At 44.3% G+C, this 20643-nt stretch overlaps 1 protein-coding gene across 2 annotated transcripts in view; it reads right to left on the minus strand.

Moving 5' to 3' along the window:
• The window catches only part of LOC126284429 (IQ motif and SEC7 domain-containing protein 2), a 106973-nt gene that overhangs the window by 23777 nt on the left and 62553 nt on the right, over window positions 1–20643 (minus strand). Inside the window, exon 5 of one of the 2 annotated variants that reach the window (XM_049983348.1) lies at window positions 11496–11828. The exons of the other annotated variant lie outside the window; for it this stretch is intronic. Coding sequence (XP_049839305.1) covers window positions 11517–11828 — 312 coding nt within the window. The 3' untranslated portion in view covers window positions 11496–11516. Of the gene's footprint in view, window positions 1–11495; window positions 11829–20643 lie in introns of those variants that run through there. 2 annotated transcript variants of the gene reach the window in all.

The raw sequence follows: 20643 nt of genomic DNA on the forward strand, positions 1-20643 counted from the left end.
GGGCGTTCGATTCTGTATGGCATGAGGGACTCCTTTTCAAGCTTCTGGACCTCGGTGTGCCCCTGCCGCATGTCCGCCTTCTACAATCTTACCTCGCCAACAGAAGCTTCCATGTCCGCACGGAGGACTTGTCGACGCGCCGTCTGGTCAGGGCTGGAGTTCCCCAAGGCTCCGTCCTCGGCCCCATACTCTACATCCTGTATACTGCAGACATGCCGCGGATGGACAGGGTCCATCTTGCCCTCTACGCAGATGATACAGCGATGTACGCAAGGAGCATGAATGCAGCTCTACTCCAACGACGCATGCAAGCAGCAGCTGACACACTTAGTCAGTGGGCCAGGAGGTGGCGCCTCAGCTTCAATGGGGCTAAGACGCAAGCCCTCCTCATCACGAAGAAACATATTCCAGCTGCTCTACCGCAGATCACCATTAGGGGAACCGCCGTACCTTGGGGCACTACAGCAAAGTACCTGGGTGTAACGCTGGATAGAGGGCTCACTTGGAGACATCACATCGATGATATAGTCAAAAAGGTCAGGGGTAGAATGACACAGCTCTACCCCTTCCTCAATCCATCAACTGCACTCCCACCTGACCTGGGTGTTGCGATGTATCTGACTCTAATCCGTCCACTCATCGACTACGCCGCTGTGGTTTGGGGCAACGCCGCAGCGAGCCATGTCGGAAGACTACAACGACTCCAAAACCGGATCCTACGGCTGGCGTTGCACCTCCCTCGGGACTTCCCGTCGGACGACCTTCACCGAGTATCGAACATTCCAACTGTTAGAGAGAGGTTTCGCCAGGCTGCACGACTTTTCTACGAGAAGACCATGCAGTCAACAAATCCGCTCCTCCGAGCACTAGGCCACCGTGTGCAACGTCTCAACGCCACCAGATGGCCACATCTGCTTCGCGACCAATAAGTTGCAAGAACGCCAGGAACGCCGTCCCAGCAGACTGAAAGGACATAAACACAACGAAAGGACAACCCACACACACCGCCAGCTTGGAGGAATAGCCAACCAGCTTAGACTCCACCGAACAACAGAGACCAATCTGTCTCTGTCAGGCTGAAGCAATGAACTCAGATGTCCCATAGTGGCCAGAGCCATTTGAACCATTTGAACCACGAACGGGTGAGCTGTCGTCTAAACTATGGATGAGTGAAATTGTTGAAAAGCAAACTGGTCAATAAACATCTTTATGCTGTACGTGGCAGTTGTAAATTTCGGATATAGTACCCAGTAGTAGTCCAATTATTGGTTGTTCTCCACCTCATTTCTTCCGGGCGAGGTTCAGCCAGTTTAGCTAGAGTGTGCAAGTGACGACATCGATTATTACATTGGCGCCGTCACTGTGGAAGAAAAGTAGGTTTACGAGTCCTGGTTATGATACAGCGTAAAATCGCCATGAAGCATTTCCAAAGTGAACGCATAGTAGAGAGACGAGCTATTTTCGAAGTCTGCTGCTCGCGTAAGCTCGTGTCAAATGGCCGCTTTAGAACCGACGCGGTTCTGCTTCCACAGATGTGTGTCTGCGTTGAGCGATAATGCCCGCATTGACGTCAGGCTCTGCCACCTGGCTCTTTGTGTTAACGGTAAACATGTCAAAGGGACGAGGCTTGCGAAAGAGGCGACTTTAGCACTCTACGGAGAGAGTTTAGCAAGCGGCAGAAGCTAAAAACGCAATCACTTCTTTTAAGGGATCGATTCTATAGCTTCAGAAGTCTTTCGAAATCCGTAAGTAATGAGATGTCTAGATACAAAATACAAGTTTCATATTAAGAAACATATGCTTGTGTGTGTGTGCGTATATGATGGTCCCAAACTACAGCTCCAACATTGTTAGCCGGTGTAAAGTGGGGCAGGTGGGTTACAAGATGTACGTTTGGAGTACGCCATTATACGAAGGTGAACCATAGTTTGTTGGGGAAAGGTAAATGAACAGAATCGAAGCGTATGGGATGCAGCGCTGTTGACGAAGTTTTAAATGGACTGATGGAATAAGAAATGAGGAGGTTCCCAGCAGAATTAGCGAGATAGCTACCTTTCGTAAAAACTGGCATGAAGGTGGGCCAAGATGATAAGACATGTGTTAAGGCATCAAGTAATAAAGTCCTTTCCACTAGAGGGAGCTGTAGAGGTAAAACCTACAGGGGCAGATACTAGAATATATCCAATGAGAAACTGAGGATGAAACACACATGCGGCACAGTACGTCTGTACCTCAGCTGTTAAGCAAACAGTGTATAATATGGCAGAGACGAAGAAATTGACACAGAATGGGAAATCGTGGCGGGAAGCATCAAACCAGTCAGAACACTGATGACTAAAAGAAAAGGGTTTTATTGCCGGTAAAGATGTTCCACACGTTAATGCACAAGATCTGTAAGAGGACAGTATTCCACAGCTGTCCGCTAGTTTCCGGTCATTGCATAAGCAAACATTACTTTCACTAATCATCTTCCTACATGGTTTCAACTAAACCTGTTTGAAGTAGTGAACCTTCAAAAGTGGTTACTGTGCTAGCACTTAGTGTACGCAATTACAGTAACCAAAGAAACAAGAATTTTTCTTCACGCCAATCAACGCACCATCTTTTTTCTACTGTAACAGTCAATCTGTTAAGGCCGTGCATTGGCGCTTCAAAAGGATAATCATTAACATAACGCTTGCAAAAGTTTGTAACGTAACAGGCAGGTGCTGTGGCAAAGGCGGAGCACAAGTCACCTGAAGTATGTTGTCTCTTCCGTATTGTTATGTTTACGTAACAATTGAAGTATAACTGCATTGCGCTGCATGTGCGTTTCATTCTACATTTCGCATCTGTTGTTGCGTTAGGTTTTGCTGCAAACTGTCTCCTGTTTTCCAATAATTATTCAGCGTGGTTATACTTACTCGCAGAGTAAAAAAGAAATGAGCCTTCAGTTTCCTTGCAGGCAAAGTCACAAACACTAATCGCACTGGATAATAATTGTCCCTCAGCGTATAGTATTTGTCGAAAACCTTGAGATGGTGTCCAGAGTGCATCAACATTGATCACCATACATGTGAGCTCTTTGTTAGGTTAAGTTACTACAATAAAAACCATTGCGAATGAGCGCAATGTACGAGACCTAAAGTCACAGATAATTAAACTGTCAGCAAAACAAATTCATAAGAAGGAGTTTTGCTTTAAAACGACGGCCTCACAAATGATTTTGATTCGATTCCCGCAGTTTTACTTACTGTGAGGACTTGAATGGTGTACACTTAGACCGGTGAGATCAACTATTTGAACAAGAAACAGTTATTACTATCTCCAGAATCGACGTCCAAGCTTGGGAATGTATTTGTCAACTATACACCCTTCTTATTTTTCTGTCTAAACGGTGAATGAAGCAGCCATTGGTTAGCACAGCGTTTCTAAACCGCCTTGTCGCAACCCACTGGTGTACCGCGATATTTTTAATGTCTCCCAATCTTTCGACATAAAGTAACTACAACAAAAAGAAAATCACCAAATCGTTTCTTGCAATAGTAAATTCGTAATCTGTATCACACAGTCGATCCACGATAAAAATAAATAAATAAATAAAACAAGTATTGCATACACTTTTATGTATTTGCTTTTTCCATCTAGGAAAAAAAAGTCACATTTGGGTTGTCGTGAAAGCTTTAAATGTTCTTTGGCGCGCCTCGAAGGGAAAAAGATTGAGAAACGCGGGGCTAACGTAACGCTGTTTCCTGAACGTGACGACGGGCGTTCCTCGCGATAAAGCCTGTAATGTCAGCGCTTTCGCCTTACTGAATACGCGAAATTGAAATTAATGATGACATGTACCGTGTAAATCCCATTGCCCCGAACCACGGTTTAAATCCCATTGTCCCGAACCAAAGTTCAATCCCTTACCGACCGCTGCCCTCCAAATAACTCGGCTCAAAGACTTTACTTAACCTCCGATAGGAAGTTCCTCATGCTTTGTACGGAACTGGAAATGATGGGGGGGAAGGAAGACTAACTCAGGACGTCCCGTCGACGACGATGACATTAAACGCTGAGCACAAACTCGGATAGAGGGAAGGAAATCGGTTGTATACTCTTCACTTGATGTAACTCTCGTTAAAACTGCAACATGTAGGCCAGAGGCGGATTTGAATCGTCGACTTCTCGAACAGCGGTTCAATGCTTTACCACTGTGACATCTCGCTCAGTCCGCAGCGCTGGCATGTGGCCAAACAAGCACATTACGAAACAGCTCGCCTAACTTGGGCACAGCTGAGTCCTCAGGTGTATCTCCTGCAAAGCAGACAGTGGAATAATCCTGGGAGAAAAAGACTACTGCGTTTTCTATAGCTTTGTGGGACTCGAACAGTCGATCGTCACCTTGAGGACACACCTGTATGTTATCCATTTTTAGAATGCACTGCAAAGACGCAAATTCCTCCTATTTATTTCCAATTCCCTTTTCAGTTTCTTATTCAGGTTGAAAAAGTATCATGATGATCTCTCCATTGGCAAAAGATTTGGGAGGAGACTTGGAAGGGGGAATTGACCATGAGGAAAAGATTGAGTAGCCAACGAAAGGATAACGTTCTACGTGGAATATCTGAATTGAAAACGTGGTAGAGCAGCTAGAAACTCTGAAAAGGTACATCCTTAGGCTCAGTCCAGATACTGGGGGGGGGGGGGGGGGGGGTCAGTAAAGAGAAACGAAAAAAAAAAGAAAACAAGGTTTTGTGGTCGGATGAGTACAGGATAATAGCGACAGCAGCAGAAAATGGTAGGAAGTAGTATTCGTTATGAATACGAAGGCAGTTCAGTAATAAGGCTGTTCTCATCAGAATGACAGCAAATCATCACCAACATCAATAGTTCAGGTATACATACAGATGTCGCAAGCCGTAGATGAAGAGAGGGAGAAAATATATCAGGATATTGAAGGAATAATTCAGTAAGTAAAGGGAAATGAAAATCTAATGGGGGAGTGGAATGCGGTTGTAGAGGAAGGAATAGACGACAGGGTTAAGGGAGAAGATGGCATAGTACTAGGAATGAGAGAGGTGGAAACCTCAGTTCTGCGAACATCAGATCAAGAACCACAAAACGAGGAGGTATAATTGGAAAAGTCCAGGAGATAGGGGAACATTTCAGTTAAATTACATCATGGTCAGGCAGAGATTCCGAAATCAGATACTGGTTGGTTGGTTGGCTGATTTGAGGGAGGGGACCAAAGACGGAGGTCATCGACCCATCGGATTACAGAAGAATGGGAAAGGATATCGCCGTGCCCTTTCAAAGGAACCATCCCAGCATTTGTCTGAAGCGATTTAGGGAAATCACGGAAAACCTAAATCAGAATGGCAGAGCGCCGGCTTGAACCACCGTCCTCCCTAATTGAGTCTAGTGTGCTAACCACTGCACTACCTCACTCAGATACTGGTCTGTAAGGCTTACCCAGGAACAGATATAGGCTCAGATCACAATTTAATTGTGATTAAAAGCAGGCTGAAGCTTAGGAAGCTAGCCAAGAAGAATCAATGCGCAAAGAAGTGGGAAATGAAGGGAATGAGGAATGAGGTTATCTGAGGCTATAGATTCTTCGATAATGAATAGCTCAGTAGGCAGTTCAGGTGAAGAGGAATCGACATCTCTGAAAAGGTCAGTCACATAATTTGGGAAGAAAACCATAGTTACAAAGAAGGTAACTGCGAAGAAACCATGGGTAACAGAAAAAATACTTCGGTTAATGTATGAAATAAATAAGTAGAAAAATGTTCAGGAAAATTCAGAAATACAGAAATAAAAGTCACTCGGGAATGAAATAAATAGGAAGTGCAGGGAAGCTAAGGCGAAAGGGATACATGAAAAATGTGAAGAAATCGAAAAAGAAATAACTGTCGGATGGACTGACTCGGCGCTTAGGTAAGTTAAAACAACCTATGCTGGAACTAAAAACAAGGGCGGTAATATGATTCTTCTATTACATGCAGAGTAGAAAGCGGATAGGCAGAAAGAGTACATTGAAGGTCTGCATGAGGGTGAAGACTTGTCTGATGGCGTGGTAGAAGAAAAAACAGGTCACAATATAAAAGAGTTAGGACATCCAGTATAAGAATCAGAATTTGAAAGAGATTCGGAAGATTTAAATCTAAATTAGGCAGAGGGGATAGATAACACTCCCTTACAATTTCTAAGATCATTGGGAAAAATGGCAATGAAACGACTAGTCATGTCGGTTTGTAGAATATATGAGTCAATAATGAGATTTTCACTCAGCAGCGGAGTGTGCACTGTTATGAAACTTCCTGGCAGATTAAAACTGTGTCGGGACCGAGACTCTGTAGAGCACTTGACCGGGTCTCGGTCCAGCACACAGTTTTAATCTGCCAGGAAGGTTTGTATGAGTCTGTTGATATACTGTCTGAGTTTCAGAAAACCATCATCCACACGATTTCAAAGATTGCGGGAGCCGACAAGTACGAGAATTATCGCACAATCAGGTTAACAGCTCATGCATGCAAGTCGCTGACAAGAATTATTTAGAGGAAAATGGAAAAGAAAGTTAAAGATGTGTTAGATGGCGATCAGCTTGGATTTACGAAAGACAAAGGCACCAAAGAGGCAGTTCTGACGTAGCGGTTGGTAATGGAAGCAAGACTGAAGGAAAAAGAAGACATGTTCATGGGATTTGTCGACCTGGAAAAGCGTTCGACAAAGTCAAATGGTGCTAGACGTTCGAAATTCTGAGAAAAATAGGGTTAAGCTATACGGGAAAGCGAGTAATACACAATATGTACAACAACTAAGAGGGAACAATAAGACTGGAAGACCAGGAACAAGGAGTTCGGATCAAAAAGGATGTAGGACAGGGATGAAGTCTTTCACTCCTACTGTTCAATCTATACAATGAAGAAACAATGACGGAAGTAAAAGAAAGGCTCACGAGTTGAATTAAAATTCAAGGTGAAATGATATCAATACGATTCGCTGATGATACTTCTATTCTCACTGAAAGTGAAGAAGAGTTACACGATCTGCTGAATGGACTGAACAGTCTAATGAGCGCAATATATGGATTGAGAGTAAATCGAAGAAAGACGAAAGTAATGAGAAGTAGCAGAAATGGGAACAGCAAGAAACCTAATTTGGTGATCTCGAAGTAGATGAAGTTAAGAATTCTACTACCTAGGCAGCAAAGTGACTCTTGATGGATGGAGGAAGGATGACGTAAGAAGCAGACTAGTATTGGCAAAATGGGAATTCCTGGCCAAGAGAGGCCTACTACTATCAAACATTGGTCTTCATTCGAGGAAGAAATTTCTGAGAATGTACTTTTGGAGCACAGCATTGTCTATCGGGCCTGAAGATAATCGAAGCATTTGAGGTGTGGTGTTAAAGACGACCCGGCCAGGGTAGCCGAGCGGTTCTAGGCGCTACAGTCTGGAACCGCGCGACCGCTACGGTCGCAGGTTCGAATCCTGCCTCGGAAATGGATGTGTGTGATGTCCTTAGGTTAGTTAGGTTTAAGTAGTTCTAAGTTCTAGGGGACTGATGACTTTATCAGTTAAGTCCCATAGTACTCAGAGCCATTTGCACGATTTTTTGCTACAGACGAATGTTGAAAATGAGGTTGACTGATAATGCAAGGAATGAGCAAGCTCTGCGCAGAATCGGACAGGAAAGGAATGTGTGCAAAACATTGACAAGAAGAGGGAACGGGATGATAGGACATCTGTTAAGACATCAGGGAGTAACTTTTATGGTACTAGAGGGAGCTGCATAGGTAAAAGCTGTAGAGGAAGACAGAGATTGGGATACATCCAGCAAATAATTGAGGACCTAGGTTGCAAGTGCTACTCTGAGGTCATGAGGTTGGGGCAAGAGAGGAATTCGTGGCAGCTCACTTCATATTAGACGGATGATTGATAAAAAAAGAAGGAGTCAGATTGAAGTTCAACCGATCAGGTAGTCGTCAAAACTTCGAAGCAGGCATGCCGTAAAGTTTACGAAAACAGGTGGGGCACAGTAACATGAGGAAGGCAGGAAGGGGCTTTGGTAGCTCATCTCTTCTGGATACCAGGAAACGAGCTTCTGCATCAGAGCGGGAATATTAGCCAATGACTACGGCCCCCCAATGGTAGCCATATGGATTTTAACCAATACCATCACTTCTCCAACACGAATGCGTGAAAACTCCCCCTTTATAAGAGGACGCGACACTCGTCTCTGACAGTTGTGGACACCAGATCCTGAGGAAGATCCCAGCAGAGGCGTCGAAACGTCGATCACTGGACAAGAAACATGACGCTGCCTAATAACCCAGAATATTTTAACTTCAGTTATCTTTTTTTCGTATGGACCTTGATGACTAGTGAGCAGTCGTCAGAAGGCGGTGGGCCGTGTTACGGGGTCCGCGGTGGCGGTGCAGTCTGTTGCTAGGCGCCCGCGATCGCCGGCCAGTTGAAGGTCGGTCGCCGCGGCCGGCAAGGCTGGCGGTCCGGACGCCGGAGGCCGGCTCGTCACGGCCCGGTGGCCCGGCTGTCATCGCTCCGCGGTCTCCCTCCCAGGCCGCTGGTGCCTCTCCGGCCCGTTAACCGCGCCAGTTTTATCCTGTCCGCTGCCACACCTAACAGCGCCCATTGTCAATCGCAATCACGCGGTACGCCGGAAGGTCACGAGACTGCGGCACACAAAACGCAAAAAATAAACTCCCGCGTCTGGCAGCAAGCGAGCCCGTTAGCTACTGGTTCAGCCGTGTAATTCTGAAGAAGTTCTATCAGGGCCCTCACGTTACACTGACGATCAGATACAAGTGCATTTTAAGCCCGGAATGAGCAATATCAGTGGGAAGTAAAAATAAGTTTTAAAAAATTGCTGTGGTCTACTTGGAGTAACCATCCCAACATTCATATTAATTACACTAGTGGCCATTAAAATTGCTACACCAAGAAGAAATGCACATGATAAACGGGTATTCATTGGAAAAATATATTATACGAGATCTGACATGTAACTACATTTTCACGCAATATGGGTGCAAAGTTCCTGAGAAATCAGTACCCATAACAACCACCTCTGGCCGCAATTACGGATTTGAAACGCCTGAGCATTGAGTCAAACAGAGCTTGGATGGCGTGTATAGTTACAGCTGCCAATGCAGCTTAAACACGATACCACATTTCATAAAGAGTAGGGACTGGCGTATTGTGACGGGCCAGTTCCTCCGCCACCATTGACCAGACGTCTTCAATTGGTGAGAGATCTGGAGAATGTGCTGGCCAGGGCAGCAGTCGAACATTTTCTGTATCCAGAAAGGCCTGTACAGGACCTCCAAACATGCGGTCGTGCATTATCCTGCTGAAATGTAGGGTTTCCCAGGGATAGAGTGAAGGGAAGAGGCACGGATCGTAACACATCTGAAATGTAACGTCCACTGTTCAAAGTGCCGTCAATGCGAACAAGAGGTGACCTAGACGTGTAACCGATGGCACCCCATACCGTCACGCAGGGTGATACGCCAGTATGGAGATGACTTCCAATGTGCGTGATGGTACGCATTTCTCCTCCTTACACGAGGCATCACAACAACGTTTCACCAGGCAAGGCCGGTCAACTGCAGTTCGTGTATGAGAAATCAGTGGGAAACTTTCTCCATGTCAGCACGTTGTAGGTGTCGTCACCGGCGCCAACCTTGTGAGAATGCTCTGAAAAGCTAATCATTTGCATATCACAGCATCTTGTTCCTGTCGGTTATATTTCTCGTCTGTAGCACGTCATCTTCGTGGTGTAGCAATCTTAATGGCCAGTAGTGCAGATTATATTAATAACAGAGCCCCGGAATGCTTTAGACCACGTGCTGGTCAATCAAAATAAATGCGGAAGACGGTCAACCGCAATTCGCCGTTCTGAACGCTACCATGACTACACAACAGTGAGCAGTGTATGCCTGACTGTGCTGTGTCATTAACTGACATTTATTTACAACAAATCACGCCAACTACGATGCGTTTCTGATAAATCTTCCATGATAATGACATAACCTGCCAGGATGACGGCGAGAGGTAAATGAGCTGACGCCTTGAAACGACACGATTTCGTAGCACTCATACGATAATACGAAGAGCACCAAATACAAAACGCCTTTAACGGCCACTACGCCGATACTCGTTTTATTGTAGCAAGTCTTAACAAAACGGACACGTTTTCGAGATGCTCCCATTTTACCGGTGTTTTCAAAAAGCAATCGTACATCTCAGAGGAAACGTTCCACGAAGCAAAAACGAAACGAGTCTGACTATGCCTTGAAAATGCTCAGCAACCTGAAATTCCCCATTCCGACCTCACAAAGATCGGCCCCCAATCCCCACCCGTCGTGTGTGGGTGGCAAAAGCCTCGTGGGATTTCCGCCACACAGCAATGACGTAGCTGATTAATCTTAATTTGTTGAGGTGACCTGGCGTCCCGCAACCCATGATTGCCGTGCTAAAACGCCATATTTCTAATCGCAGGTTGAACGGCTTCTTTGGAGTAACCTTCGTGTGATTCTTACTAGATTTGGTTCCAGTTCACCTGTAGTACTGGCGCTCAAGCAATTGAAGCATGGTAATAGACTTACACACTTTCCGATCAAAAGTACCCGAACACCCTACATAATGCGGAGTTGACCACTAAATGTCACGAGACGCGTAGACTACGGTCAGGTCATTCACTTCAAACGTGGAGTAGTCGTTATATCAGCTGAGTAACGGATCCAACAGCTACACCTCAATCTTCTAAAGCTGTCCAAGCCAACGCTTTGTACTGTGTGAAGAAACAATCACAGCTAATTCAAAACCACGCTGACGGACAGGTGCTTTATGAGAGGGCTGTAAATAAGAAAGCATGAAATAGACGCAAGCGAGTTCCAAAGTACTACCAGTAGTCCATCTATCAAAATGACTGTCCATGGGGAGAAAAACTAATGAGATGCAATTGTCGAGTAGTTCCCTATAAGACCCATATTTTTATACGCTTTGCTAGAACCTAAGCGATGTTTGATGGTGTAAAGAGCAATGCAACAAGACAGTGGATTTTGAGTGATGAATCACCCTGTGGCAACCATTGTACCAGCTAGAAAGTCGAATCTACAACTTTTCTGGTTTCGACTTTTGAAGAAAGGTTTGCCATATTTTCATAAACATTGACACACGTCTTCTAAAGAGTCCTCTGTAGTGTTCAAACCATCATAAAGGTGCAGGATAGGCTTACGTCATGTTAATGCTCACCAATACCAGTCCGGATACTTTTGATCAGAATATCTATTTTTCCAGTAGTTGCGAACGAGTAAATGTACAGAGAATGATTAGAGTACTTTTCCTTCCCTTTCATTGGGAGGAGTATCTTACCCCAGGCGGTCGAGCAACTGACATTGGGCCACTGACTCAGTATGGTGATAAATCACCTACCATGTATTAGGAGCGTTTTTGGAAGCCAAGGCCTAGGGAGGAGTGCCGGAGACGGGCGCTCACCTCGGGCGAGTGGTCCCACGCCTACCGGCGGACGTTGCTGGTCCTGAGGGAGCCGCGCTGGTGCGTGGGCGGTACGTCGGAGCGCTCCAGCTCGTCCCCCGAGGACAGCTCGAGGTCCTGCATCATCTGCGCGATCTCGCGCTCCTTCTTCATGTCCGGCCCCGAGAACTTGAGGTTGGCCAGCGACCCGTAGGAGCGCGACCGGTGCTCCTGGCGGATGCTGTACGAGAAGGCGCGCTCGTTCAGGTGGCCCTTCTTGCGGTAGATGCCCGTGTTGAAAGGCGACGTCGACTCCTCGGCCAGGACTGCGATTTCGTCCTCGTCAGGCGACGCCTGCAAGAAGCATTTGGACTGTTACCGAGACAGCGAAAAAATATGTCTCTGATGTAATACCTCGCCACGAGGTTTAAAGCAATGTTATGATGGAGTCGAAAGTTATGGTGCGTCTCCCTAGTTCTTTGATCAGAGTGTCTAGTTGCTAAGCGGAAGGCGCGATTTCGATTTCCGGTACAGTCTGGAACCGCGTGACCGCTACGGTCGCAGGTTCGAATCCTGCCTTTGGCACGGATGCGTGTGTCATGTCCTTAGGTTAGTTAGGTTTAAACAGTTCTAGGGGACCTCAGAAGTTAAGTCCCGTAGTGCTCAGAGCCATTTGAATCATTTTTTGATTTCTGGTACTGATGTGAGCGGGACATAGCCTCGTGATGCCAATGAGGGAGCTAATTCAATGAGACGTAGTGTGTCTAACATTAATGAAAGCGACAGCGGCCGGGAAAACAGTCCACTGAGACCCACCCCTGCACAACACATTGGCAGAGAATGACGCTGGTAAATCGCTCCCAATCGACCAATTAAGGTCTGACAGCAGAGCTAGAGGGATTGAAAAAAAATATAGAAATACCGCGAGAAATATGTGCTTGAATCATGCAGATGCTAGCCAGACCTGCGGTTATCCCGCTGTAACTTACAACAAGCGGCACAGGAGCAACGTGCTCGCCGGCCGATAAGGCCTTGCGGTCCTAGGCGCTTCAGTCTGGAACCGCGTGACCGCTACGGTCGCAGGTTCGACTCCTGCCTCGGGCATGGATGTGTGTGATGTCCTTAAGTTAGCTAGGTTTAAGTAGTTCTAAGTTATAGGGGACTGATGACCACAGATGTTAAGTCCCATAGTGCTCAGAGCAATTTGAACCATTTGAGCAACGAGCTCAGTATGTTACAAGTGTCAGTCGCTATCACAATAGTATTCTGTGTAGCGGTGAGAGCATTATGTGGGAGCTAAGTAAACGTGGCAGGGAATGAATGGCTATTTACAGTTTGTACAGAAACCAAATGACAATTATAAGAGTCGAGGGGCATGAGAGGGTAGCAGTGGTTGGGAACGGAGGAAGACAGGTTTGTACCCTATGCCCGATGTTATTCAATCTGTATATTGAGCAAGAAGTAAAGGAAACAAAAGAAAAATTCGGAGTAACCATTAAAACCTATGGAGAAGAAATAGGAACTTTGAGGTTCGCCGACGACATTGCGATTCTGTCAGAGGCAGCAAAGGAACTTGAAGGTCAGTTCTACGGAATGGACAGTGTCTTGAAAGGAGGATATAAGATGAACATCAACAAAATCAAAATGAGGATAATGGAATGTAGTCGAATGAAATCACTTGATGCTGAGGGATTTAGATTAGGAAATGAGACACTTAAAGTAGTAGACGAATTTTGCTGTTTAAGTAACAAAATAAGTGGTGGTGGTCGAAGTAGACAGGTTATAAAATGTAGACTGGCAATGGCAAGGAAAGCATTTCTGAAGAAGAGAAATCTGTTAACAACGTTTGTAGATTTAAGTGCCAGGAAATATTTTCTGAAAGTATTTGTGTGGTGTGTAGCCATGTATGGAAGTGAAACATGGACGATAAGTAGTGTACACAAAAAGAGAATAGAAGCTTTCGAAATATCGTGCCATAGAAAAATGCTGAAGATTATGTGGGTAGATCACGTAACTAATGTGGAGTTACTGAACAGAATTGGGGCGAAGAGGAATTTGTAGCACAACTTGACTAGAAGAAGGGATCGGTTGTCAGGACACGTTCTGAGGCATCAAGGGCTCATCAATTTAATATTGGAGGGAAGCGCGGAGGGTACATATCGCAGAGGTAGAGTAAAACATGAATACACTAAACAGATTCAGAAGGTTGTAGGTTGCAGTAGTTACTCGTAGATGAAGAAGCATGCAGGGTAGAGAGTAGCATGGAGAGCTGCATCAAACCAGTGTCTGAACTGAAGACCACAACAACAACAGGAAGTGAATCTGAAGGTGGTGAAATTTTTGGTGCTTCTGTAAACAAGGTGACCTAAGAGTTAGGTGTTTCCAAGTGGCACCGCATGGCTGATATGTACCACATAGAAGGCAGACGGAAAACATCATCCATTATGTCATAAAATGGATGAAAGCGTGTGTTTAGTGATCGTAACGGACGTTCATTGACGTTCGTTGAAGAGGACTGTGACGAAGAATAGAAGTACGACGGCTGCAAAATTCACTGCAGAACTGAATGTCGTACTCGCGAACCCTGTCGACACCAAAACAATTCGAAGGGAGCTACAGAAGCTGCGGATTCCAGGGCGAGTTGGAATTCCAAAACCAGTAATCAGTAATGCAGATACCCGTGAAAGAATAACATGGCGCCGAACCTATAAAACCTGGAATATGGGCAATGAAAGAATGTCGTTTTGTCGGCTGAGTCTTATTTCACTCTTTTTCCAATTTCTGTTCCGAATACCGGTTGATGTATTACATGTCATGCATATTAATCGATCAGCTTCCCTGTTTTGCTGACACACATTGCATCCTTCTGCCGCTAGAGGCCTCCTTGTAACATGGCAGCGCGTAACGTAATTAAGTGAGTGCACGAGGAGCAGTGAGCTGTAATCGAGTTTCTAGGCGCAGGAAACGTACCTCCGATTGTAACCCAAAGAAGAGTGAAAGCTGTGTACTTTGGTGACTGTTTCGACATCAGTAATATGTGGCGTTGTGTTGTTCGTGCTCGTAACGAAGGAAACGTTGGTGCTAAACTTAACGTGTGTGTCAGAGCTCAGAGTGGATGACAGCGTACGGCAGCCGACAAGACTCATGAAAATCGGGTTGATGCACTCATCAGAGAAGATCGTTGGGTAACAGAGACACAGATCTCAGATAAATGTGGCATGTCACGAGAGCGTGCACAGGCCATCGTGGCAGAAGTGCGATGAGGAAACCTGTGTACAAGGTGACTATTTCTTTACACTTTGAGCGTCGAAGGCATTCCTTAACGACAATGGGACAGGTTATGAAAACTGGATTTACTATTTAGACCAAGAAAACAAGGGAACATCGGTGGAATTTCACCACCAAGTGCAACCGACACCAAAAGTTTCAAGACCATGCCATCAGCAGGCAAAGTGTTCTGGGATGTTCAAGGTGTGCTGGGAACGGATTGCGTTCTCAGTACGTAGCAATGTCTGCCGCAATCACAAAAATGTTCTGTCTAGCTGTGAGAGCATTCTTTGGAAGCTAACTGCATCCGAAATTTGCGAAAGTGTTGATGCTTACGTATCCAAGATGGCCTAAGAATTTGGTGTTTCCAAGAGTCACCATATGGAAGATTTATACCTCGTACAAGGAAGACGGGAAACATTATCCGTTATGTCTAAATGCAAGTGAAAACACGAGTTCGAAGAGTTCGCCCACACTTGTAGCACCCTCTCCTTCAGCATGATAATACCGTAACACACGAGAGCGCTGCGATTTCTGCAACAATCCAACGTCTTGGGTTCACTGTAACTGATCATCCTCCATACAATCCCGACCTGGCCCAATCTGTTTTTCATATGTTTCCTAAATGTTCTTCGAGAACAAATCTGAAGTGGTCAAGCTGAGCACGCAGAGGCGAGATTATGGGTCCGTCAACAAAATCAAACATTCTACATTGACGTTATCAAAAATTGGTATCTCCTTGCGACAAATATGTTCGTCACCATGGTGACTATGTTAGGAAACAAAACTGCAGAGATAAAGGTGTAGAGTATTAATGAAGCTCGTTTTATTTAAAAAGCTTTGCCAGTTTTGAAATAAAAGATTCGAGGGCGTTGATTTTCAACACCCCCTCCTATCTTCTAAAATAAATCGTAGGTTCAATATTGTCTCGCCTGTTACAACATCTCTCAGAAACCGAAACTGACCTTCCACGAGGTCTGCTTCTACCAATTTTTCCATGCTGTAAATATTTCGTATCAGTATTTTTCCCGTCTTATTAAGTCGATAGTTGAGTAATAGAACACATGTCGACGTTTGCTTGCTTTGATATTGGAATTACTACATTTTTCATGAAGTCCGAAGGTACTTCGCTTGTTTCATATCTTGCACACGGGGTGGAACAATTTTGTCGTGGATGACTCTCCCTTGGATATCAGCAGTTTTGAGGGAAGTCTTCTACTTCAGGGGCATTGGTTCGGCTTAGTTCTTTCAGTGCACTGTCAAATCCTCGCAGTATCATATCTCCCATCCCACCACCTACTCTCTCTTCTATTTCTATAATATTGCCTTCAAGTTCATTTCCATTGTACAGCTCGTCTATATATTCCTGTCACCTTTCAGCTTTTCCTTCTTTGCTTTGGTACTGTTTTCCCATGTCAGCTGTGATATCATAGAACTGTTGTTTTATTTTCTCTCTCTCTCTCTCTTTCTCTCTCTCTGTGACACAGACTTGACTGTCAAACGGTTGTGGCGTGTAGATGGTCAGATGACTCCCGGTTTCAGTTGTATCTAGCTGATAGGCGCTTGAGAATGCGGTCTATGGTCAATGAAGGTATGAAGGCTCGTGTCCAGGCATGAGGTGCAGCAATTACGCGATTTGGGCTCTGCTAAAATGATTGCAAGTTGGTCAGTTTGTCCGGCTGCATGGAGCAGGTACACTTTATGTGGACATCGTTTCAGACAATTTGTACGGCATTTTGGAATTATAGTGCCCTGATTTTAATACTGCTCACCAGAACAACGTGACATGTGTTGGCTCTTTGATTACACGCAGGTGGGTTGATTTGCCTCCATCACCTGACCTGAATCGAAGAGACCATTTATGGGTTGCTGTCAACTAGATGAAACCGAGTGCCACTACTGTAACACCAGTTTTTGGTAACACTGGATGCGTGAGTCAGTATCTCCAGAATGATTCAAACGTCTCGCATAGTCCACGTCTCGCCGTGATTCGGCAGGGTTGAGGGCTCGCGAAGGAACGATTCGCTAATAACAACACGTCTAGTGCTTTCCGATTATCTAGTACTTCGCGTATTTCGGTTCCCAGCTATGTCAACTGCAGGGTGAGTATTTTAAAATCAAACCCATAGCGTAACTGCTCCAGAAACTACCGTTACGCTGGAATTAAATTTTATGAGTGATACGTAATTTAAATTTTGCATTTATTAACGTTGTTGTTACACAGAACCCAAAATGGCCACGCTGGGCATCAACGGGTTTTACCAATTGCTTTAATTTCCCGTGAAATGCTCACCTTCAGTCCATCAGTTTTGTGGACATTAGTTGCATAAACTCTCTCCTTCAAGTAGCCGGAAAGGGAAAAAGGTGTGCACGTGCACAGCTCTGGGGAACGTGGAGGTTACTTTCCACCGCTCACAGCTCGTCCATTTGTGAAAGCTGTATGAGCACGAGTCAGTGAAACGTCCGATGTGTGAAAAGTAGCTCTGTCTCGTTGGAAGGAACTGTATTCTTTTTCACTGTCAGTTAATTGTGCACAGAACTCTCCGAAAGCCGCGAGATATACATGCGTAATGACGGCCAGGTAAAAAATAAATAAATAAAAACTACTGATCTCACTGCACGATTACCGGAAACGGCACAGGAAGCACCAATTTTCTCATCGTGGAGTGGACGCCCAAATATCTTGGAATCCTCGCCATTCAGTGCTCCACGAACTAGCATCTCGCGAAAAAATAAATCATGCCTAGTGTGACATAAAATAGGACATCTGGTATATCTGTCGACGACCAATGTATTTGAGAAGCCTGCTGCAATATCAATTCGTTTTGGTTTGGCTGTCTCCTTCAGTATGTGTACAGTTGTGATACAGCTTGATTTCATTTCAATTCTACATCTACATCTACGTGATTACTCTGCTATTCACAATTAAGTGCCTGGCAGAGGGTTCAATGAACCACCTTCAAGCTGTCTCTCTACCATTCCACTCTCGACCGGCGCGTGGGAAAATCGAGCACTTAAAATTTTTCTGTGTGAAACCTGATTTCTCGTATTTTATTGTGATGATCATTTCTCCCTATGTAGGTGGGTGCCAACAGAGTGTTTTCGCAATCGGAGGAGAAAACTAATGATTGAAATTTCATGAGAAGATGCCGTCGCAACGAAAAAGCCTTTGTTTTAATAATTTCCACTGCAAGTCAAGTGTCATGTCTGTGTCACTATCTCCCCTATTTCGCGATAATATTAAACGAGCCGCCCTTCTTTGAACTTTTTCGATGTCATATGTCAGTCGTCAGTCCCAGCTAATTCGGATCCCACACACACCGCAATAATCCAGAATAGAGTGGCCAAGTGTAGTGTAAGCAGTAGATCTGTTGCACCTTCTAAGTGTTCTGTCAGTGAATCGTAGTCTTTGATTTCCTCTACTCACAACATTACCTATGTCATCGTTCCAGTTTAGGTTATTGGTAATTGTAATCCCTAAGTACTTAGTTGACTTTAGAGCCTTCAGATTTGTGTGACTTATCACGCAATCGAAATTTCTTTTACTATTCACATGAATAACTTCACACTTTTTTTATACAGGGTCAATTGTCACTTTTTGTACCACACAGATAATCTGTATAAATAATTTTTCAATTCACTTTGGTCATATGATGACTTTACAAGACGGTAAATGACAGCATCATCTGCAAATAATCTAAGAGGGCTTCACAGATTGTCTCCTATGTCGTTAATATAGATCAGGAATAATAGAGGGCCTTGAACACTTCCTTGGGGAACGGCGGATATTACTTCTGTTTTACTCGATAACTTTCCGTCTATTACTATGAATTGTGACCTCTCTGACAGGAAATCACGAATCCAGCCGCACAACTGAAGCAATACTCCGTAGGCACACAGTTTCCGTAGAAGACGCTTGTGAGCAGCGGTGTCGGAAGCCTTCTGGAAATCTAAAAATGTTGAATCAATTTTACATCCCCTGTCGGTAGCACTTATTTCTTCATGAGTATAAAGAGCTAGTCGTGTTCCACAAGAACGATATTTTCTGAATCAGTGCTGACTATGTGTCAATATATCGTTTTCTTCGAGGTACTTCATAATGTTCGAATACAGTATATGTTCCAAAACCCTACTGCAAATCAACGTTAGTGATATAGGCCTGTAATTCAGTGGATTACTCCTACTTCCCGTTTTGGGTATTGGTGTAAATTGAGTGAGCAATTTTCCAGTCTTTAGATACGGATCTTTCTGTGAGCGAGTATGTGTATATAATTGCTAAATATGGAGCTATTTTATCCGCATACTCTGAGAGGAACCTGACTGGTATACAATCTGGGCCGGAGGCCTTGCATTTATTCAGTGATTTAAGCTGCTTTGTTACACTGAGGATATCTACTTCTATGTTTCTCATCTTGGCAGTTGCTCTTGATTGGAATTCAGGAATATTTACTTCATCTTCTTTGGTGAAGGAGTTTCGGAAAAGCATGTTTAATAAATCTGCTTTAGTGGCACTGTCATCAGTGACTTCACCGTTGTTATCACGCAGTGAAGATATTGATTGTGTCTTGCCACTGGTGTGCTTTATGTATGACCAGAATCTCTTTGGGTTTTCTGCCAGATTTCGAGACAGAATTTGGTTGTGGAAATTGTTAAAAGCATATTTATTTCTAATTTTTCATTTTAATAATTTCATGTAAACGGTCAGTTATAATACATTGTGGCCTACGGCCAAGTAAGGTCATCATTTCAGCAGAGATCGTTTGTCCCCGTGATATAAATGGCATGCTTTACACTTACTGTGTGCAACCAGTCATGGCCATTCAAAAGTAAACACATGCTGACTGCTGGTTTCCGCACAGACAGCATTGCCTCTAAGCAACAGCCTCTCTCTGGGAGCAGTCCCGCCTAGTTAGGAAATATTTTCCTCCTAACTTCTTAGCAGACTTTAGTTATGCAATGACTAACTTACATTTCTAAAGTATCACCTCTCAGCTCTGCCTGTATGAAATGATGATCCCAATGATAAGGAATCAAAAAGGTCATATGGCCATAAATGCATTTGACTGGATGGTAAAGGGAAAAGATTCTTGACACTGAATTCTGGTATCAGGACTGGGCAGGTAGTCCATCAGCATGGGTAAGCCACATGACCATGTGCAACTTTCTCCTTGAGAATTGCAACTATCTATATGACTTGCAACACTTGCAGGCATTATTACCTATGGATTTGTCTGTGTGTGACAGTTTGGTCACTGTTGCTGGGATTTTTGTCACCCATCCTACTTGCAAATGAATATACATTTATGAAGGTATAATTTATGAAGATACCATCATCCCTCATACCACTCACCTGTGGGCTGCAGTGAATCCCTATGGTGCGGCAACAGGGAACAATCACCATCAATGTTTGCTGAGATTATGAGCAGCCACCTCACACAGGCTGCACAGGTGAGGAATATTTGCACTTGGTGTGGATGACCATGCCATTAACACTGAGGTGTGTAAACAAACTGCTGCATCATGCTTCATGGTTAAGTTATTATTTCTTTATACTGACAATAAATATCACAGACGGTATTACTGTACAGCACACAGTTCTGGCAATGTATTGTCATAAACATTGACTTCAGGATGAAATTCGCAAGATATACAGGTAAAATGTGTTTGCAAATGTGTGTGAAACATGTAAAATATATGTGAGAAATATTCTAAACGTGCATACACAGGCATGACAAAAATCTCCTCCTAAACTACTGGAACTATTTTAATCAAATTTGGTACAGAGATATGATCTGGAAAAAAACACTGTGGGGGTGAGACTATTAATGTGGGGGATAAAAGCAAAGGAGAGGATGGACACAAGAGTGAAGGGGAAGGAATAGATGGTCACAGATGGGAGGAT

This window comes from Schistocerca gregaria, chromosome 8 (assembly GCF_023897955.1).
Source record: "Schistocerca gregaria isolate iqSchGreg1 chromosome 8, iqSchGreg1.2, whole genome shotgun sequence".
Lineage (NCBI taxonomy): Eukaryota > Metazoa > Arthropoda > Insecta > Orthoptera > Acrididae > Schistocerca > Schistocerca gregaria.